This window comes from Vombatus ursinus, unplaced genomic scaffold, assembly GCF_900497805.2.
Source record: "Vombatus ursinus unplaced genomic scaffold, bare-nosed wombat genome assembly UNPS02014832.1, whole genome shotgun sequence".
Lineage (NCBI taxonomy): Eukaryota > Metazoa > Chordata > Mammalia > Diprotodontia > Vombatidae > Vombatus > Vombatus ursinus.
Genome location: NW_020954610.1, coordinates 58,981,661 through 58,987,430, shown reverse-complemented (window position 1 = coordinate 58,987,430; position 5,770 = coordinate 58,981,661). Strand labels below are relative to the sequence as shown.

General features: G+C 46.3%; 1 protein-coding gene across 1 annotated transcript in view; it reads left to right on the top strand.

The window, feature by feature from the left end:
* The first annotated feature begins 2,757 nt into the window (after nucleotides 1-2,757).
* SEC14L5 (SEC14 like lipid binding 5) overlaps nucleotides 2,758-5,770 on the top strand; it is a 77,488-nt gene continuing 74,475 nt past the window's right edge. Inside the window, exons 1-2 of the mRNA XM_027839419.1 lie at nucleotides 2,758-2,877; nucleotides 4,095-4,170. Of these exons, the coding sequence (XP_027695220.1) occupies nucleotides 4,108-4,170 (63 nt within the window). The 5' untranslated portion in view covers nucleotides 2,758-2,877; nucleotides 4,095-4,107. The remainder of the gene's footprint in view (nucleotides 2,878-4,094; nucleotides 4,171-5,770) is intronic.

The following is a 5,770-nucleotide window of genomic DNA, read 5'->3' as shown; positions in this document are numbered from 1 at the left end:
AATCTAGTTGGGGAGTTTTATCTGACATACATGAAATAATTAGAGAAACATTAAATGTTAAGCTTTGAATAACTACATGAAATTTGGCATAGCAGTTTGATGTGATATGACATGAAAGGGCACTGGACAGGAACTAGGGAGACGTGAGTTCTAATGTTGGCTCCCCCACTGATTTGGTAGGCAATTTTCCCTGTCTGGGCCTCAGTTACCTCATCTATAAAATGAAGAAGGTTGGATTAGAAGGTTACCATGGTTCCTTCTAGTAGTAGTTTAATTAAATGCAGCTTAATTCAACAAACATGTACGAGCTGTGTACTAGGGGATAAGACATGGCCTTTGCCCTCATGGAGACTCCAGTCGACGAAGAGAAGACAACTATAATTTATAATACTATCAAACTGTATTAGAGAGACATAGAACAAAGCACTGTTTCCAGGGCTCTAGGTCACATGTGGCCTTCTAGGTCTTTTGACTGAGCCCAAGTTTTACAGAATAAATCCTTTAATTAAGGGGATTTGTTCTGTGAAGTTTGGATTCAGTCAAAGGGCCACACTTATGGACCCAGAGTGGCCTCGAGGCCGCAGGTTCCCCACTTGTGGTTTAGTGGAATGGAAAAGGACCAAAGAAGAGGCATTTGAGCTAGGATATAAAGGATGGGTAGGAACTGAGCAAACAAAGAAAGAGAGGGAAGACGTTTACAGGGAGAGAAAACTGTGAACATAGCTCCAAAGATGAGAAAAGTCTAGGAGGCAAAGTAGCTAAGTCTACCTGGAGTGTAGAGGATGTTAACTTGAAAAGGTAGGTGCCAGCCATATTGTGGAGGGCTTCAAATTCCAGGCAAAAGAGATTAAACTTTATTTGAGAGGTAAATAAGAGCCATTGGAAATTTGTGAACAGAAAAAGTGGCATGCTTAGACTGTGATTCAATGATATGGGTTTGAATCATCTCACTGATACTGTGTGAATTGGAATGCCACTTAATCTCTCTGACTCTAATTTCCTTATCTGTAAAATGGGAGTAATAATACTTGCATTATCTACATCACAGGGTTGTTAGGAAGATGAGAAAGAAAACTTTAAGTGATATGTAAATGTGAATTATTATTCTGGAATTCAGAGAAGAGACAGATCCCTTAGGATTATTGTTGTTGCAGAAGGTTTCAGAAGAGAGGCATTGAAGGAAAATTCGAACAGGGCATTGAAGGAAAGCACTTTGTAAACCTTAAAGTAGGGATTCTTAATTTGGGCTCTGTAAACTTGTGTTTCTTAAAAATATTTTGATAATTGTATTTCAGTAAAATGTTTCCTTTGTAATAATAATATACCTGTTTTACAATTTGAAAACATTTTGAGAAGGGATCTACTTTGTCAGAATGCCAAAGGGGTCCATGATACATAAAATGTTAAGAACCCCTAACAAAGTGCTTTGTAAATGAACATTTTCTAATTGATAATAGGCATCAAAGTGGACAGAATGTTGTACTTGGAATCAGAAAATCCTAAGTTCAATTCCTATCTCGTATACTTCCTAGCCGTTTGACCCTGGGCAAGTCATTTAACCTTTGTCTGCTTCACTATCCTCATCTGTAAAATGGAGATAATAGCACCTTTCCTCCGGGGTTGATGTGAGGACAAAATGAGATATTTGTAAAGGTTTATAAATCTTAAAGCGCTATATAAATGATAGATAATAATACGAATGATACATCTATTACTATTCCTTCTGGTAATAGTCCTATTTAAAACATTTATATTCCTATTTCTCTACTATTAACATTTTTTACACCTATTCCTACTTCTATTATTCCCTTTTCTGTTACAATTCGTCCTACTACTAATACTAATAATGTTAAGAAATTGGATAGCCCTAACGGTCTGGAAGACAGTTCACCGTATTCTATATCCAGTAGGCAGGTGACGAGGACAGGCAAGAGTCGGCAGGTGCCGGGCAGGGCGCAAGCCTCTTTTGGAGGGCAGCAGGCTTCACTACCCAGCAGCTCTTCAGTGACCTCTGGCGGCTGCGGGGCGGGGTGCAGGGAGGAGGAGCTGAGTTGAACTGAGAGGTTCTGAACTAAGAGGGGTGGATGAAGGAGGTGCCCTAAGGACAGAGGCCACTGAGCTCCCAGGTCTAGGGCGGAGCGCGGAGCAAAGAACCAGCCTCTGTAGGGAGGAGAAGCCAGCCTGAGAGGGGGCGTGGATTTGTGGGGGGCTGAGGGTGGGGACCAGCGCTCTGGAGGCGGGACTATATGGGGGCGTGGCTAGGTTGAGGGTCTGTAGGGGCTGGGCTTTAGTTTGGAACTCCGTCCTTGCTGGCTCCAGGGGCTATTTCTTTCCCCCTCCATCCCTCGATACCCCCTTGCAGTCTCCAAGAGTTTGTTTTAGGGCTCAAGTCTTCCTCTACCCCAAAATGGGCGGACAGACCTGGGCCGGGGCGGAGGCGGAGGTAGGGTGGGGGTGGGGGCGGGGGCGGGAGCTGTGGGGCTGGGATGGGGCGGGGTAGGGCGGTCCCAGCTGCAGCCGGGAGCGCAGCCTGGCTCGGCGCCTTCTGCCTCTCTGGGGCCGGGCCAGGCGCTGCTAGAAATAGCAGGAGCCGGGTGCCGAGCCGCGGATTTTCTCCGCGTGTAACTGGGCTCGGTGCCCGGCCGCGGGACCGGGTGGGAGGGAAAAGGAGTTTGGGGGATCGGAGGTTGGGAGGATTGGGGGCACGGAGGCGCTCCTCACTTGCTTTCTGTGTCCCTCCTGCAGAAGTTTGCTTCGTCTAGAGCCTTACCCTCTACTGGGAACAGCCGCTGTCCAGGATCGTGGCGAGGGAAGCATTCAGCCCGGGCTCTGGTCCCTCCAGGGAGGACGGCGGCCCGGGCAGAGCATCGAGCACAGGTGGAGGCTGTGTATGTGTGTGTGTGTGTCCATATGTCCATCAGTGCACGCGAGCGATCCCTCGGGAATGTGTGTTGGGGGCGTCTAGTGTGCAGGGACACGTGAGGGTTTCAGTGAGGGGTGCTGTAAATGCACACAGGCTTATGTGAGAGATGAGTATGCATGCAGTGATTGTGTGTGTGTATGTGTATGTGCAGGATTATTTGAGAGTTTGAGGAGCGCTGTGTGTGCACGCTGGCTTAATGTGGGGGTGTAGGCAAATAAGGGGAGGGGTGGTTGTTCCTATTTGGATATGTAGGTGAGTGAGGGTTGTTCTTTGATTTTTTTTTTTTTTGGAGGTGGTCTCCAGACCTGTAATTTCATTGTTGTAAGGAACTCCCAATCAGGAAACTATTACTACCAGTGTAGATAGGCAACTATTCTGAAACTTACAGTCTTAAGAGAGTGGCCTGAGGCACCTAAAGGTTAATCCATCACAAAGCCACCGTGTCACAGGCGTCCTGGTCTTACTGATTCTGAGGCCACCTTTCTGCCTCAGCTGCCTCTCAGGATCATAGATTTAGAGCTGGAAATTCTGTCCAACTATTTCACTTGAGGCCCAAAGAAATGAAGTGACTTGCCCAAAGTCACAAAGGTAGCAAGCAGAAGAGGTAGGACTTAGGACTTAGAACTTGATTTTCTTTTTACTATACCTTGCTGCCTCCCTATAGGTGTGAAAGGCTTTGAATGACTGTATTATGTGTGTGCTCATCCTTCAGGGTCAACATTCATCTTGGGGGCCGTGTCAAGATTGATGGTTGGGACCAAGGGGCAGTTACTTGGGGGCTCCAGATCCCCATAAATGCCTCAGCATTTCAAGAAGCTTAGGCGTTAATGCTAGTGTCTTCCATCTAAGATTATCTCCAGTTTATTCTGTATATCTTGTTTGTACATAGTTGTTTTCCTGTTGTCTCCCCCATGAGACTGTGAGGTCCTTGAGAGAAGGGATTGTTTTTTGCCTTTCTTTGTATCCCCAGCACTTAGCACAGTGCCTGGCATGTAACAGGTCCTTAATAAATGCTTGTTGACTTGACTTGAGGGGCTACAGTCCAGTATCTATTGTTCCCATACCACTGAATAGCAGTTGGAGTGTGAAACATCCTATTTTCAGAGTTAGGAAGCTACAACTTAACTGAATTAAAAAATAATAAAATGGTTCTGTATGGTTTGGATTGCAGGTTCCAGTTGAAAATGGTCCAGAAATATCAGTCTCCAGTTCGAGTCTACAAGTATCCATTTGAGCTGGTCATGGCGGTAAGTACAGACGTGGCTGTATATGGATATGTGTCAAGTGAAAGAAGGTGACCATTTCTGATTCCCTCTCTGGGAAGAGAAATCCTAGAAATCAGCTTTGGACATGCAATCTATTATTTATATATTTATTAAATCCCTGTCAGCTAAACCAAGAAGCTTAGCTGCCCTTGAGACTTTTTGTTATCCCTGAGCATCCTAATGGAATTTGAGCTAGGCTGTGGTGAAGGCAAAGTGGTCAGGTGATTTGGGCATTGGTATTCAGTTTCCAAGTCTTGGTTACCATTTTAGGATCTTGAGTAAATTGAATACTCTTTCCTCAGTTTTCCTATCTTTGAAATGATGATAACAGGGTTAAAAACAAATACTGGTGATTTTGCTGGGGGGTACACTAAGAATTGTTGCTTGGATGAGAGTTAGCTTTTGCCCAGTACTGTGCAGTATTAGAAGAGTATTAAAGCTTTTGACTCTTTGTATAGAGATACTCTTAGTGTGTGTGTGTGTGTGTCTCTCTCTCTCTGTCTGTGTGTGTGTGTCTGTGTATGTGGCGGGGGAGGGACAAGGGAAGAGGAGAGAGGAGAGAGGGGAGGGGGAGAGAGGGGGGAAAGGAGGCAGAGGGAGAGAGAGAAGTGAAAGGGGGGAAGGAGGGAGAGAGGGAGAAAGGGAGAGAGGAGAGAGGGGAGGAAGGAGAGAAAGCATGAAGAGGGAGAGGAAAGAGATGGACTGAGTGAGGGAGGGAAAGAGAGAGAAGGACTGGGAGAGAGAGGAGAGAGGAGGGAAAGGGAGGGAAGTAGGTGGAAAGATGAAGTTGTGGTGTTTATTCAAAATGATGTTCTCTTCCTTTCCCTCCCCCCCACCTCTCCCCCTCTGTCTTTTCCTTCTCCCTCCTTTCTCCCTCTCTCCTTCCTTCCCCCCTCTCTCCCTCTCTTTCCCTTCTCTCTCCTCTCTCTCCCAGTCCTTCTCTCTCTTTCCCTCCCTCACTTCTCTCCTCTCTCCCCTCCCCTTGCCCCTCCCCCGCCACATACACAGACACACACACACAGACAGAGAGAGAGAGAGAAGTGAAAGGGGGGAAGGAGGGAGAGAGGGAGAAAGGGAGAGAGGAGAGAGGGGAGGAAGGAGAGAAAGCATGAAGAGGGAGAGGAAAGAGATGGACTGAGTGAGGGAGGGAAAGAGAGAGAAGGACTGGGAGAGAGAGGAGAGAGAAGGGAAAGAGAGGGAGAGAGGGGGGAAGGAAGGAGAGAGGGAGAAAGGAGGGAGAAGGAAAAGACAGAGGGGGAGAGGTGGGGGGGAGGGAAAGGAAGAGAACATCATTTTGAATAAACACCACAACTTCATCTTTCCACCTACTTACCACCTTTCTTTTCCCCACCCTGCCCTATCCTATGTATCAGAATCTTGATGTATGTATACGTGTGGTTTTGGGGGAAAAGGTGTCATTCTTAAACTTTGAAAGATGTGATAACTTGCCATTCTAAAGGTTATAGATCTGGAACGGGGCCTTCGAGGTTTTCTTGTCCAGTCCTTTCTTAGAATCATACAATCTCTGAGTTGGAAGGGACCTTAGAAGTGCCAATTCATACCAAAACTAGAAATTTCCTTC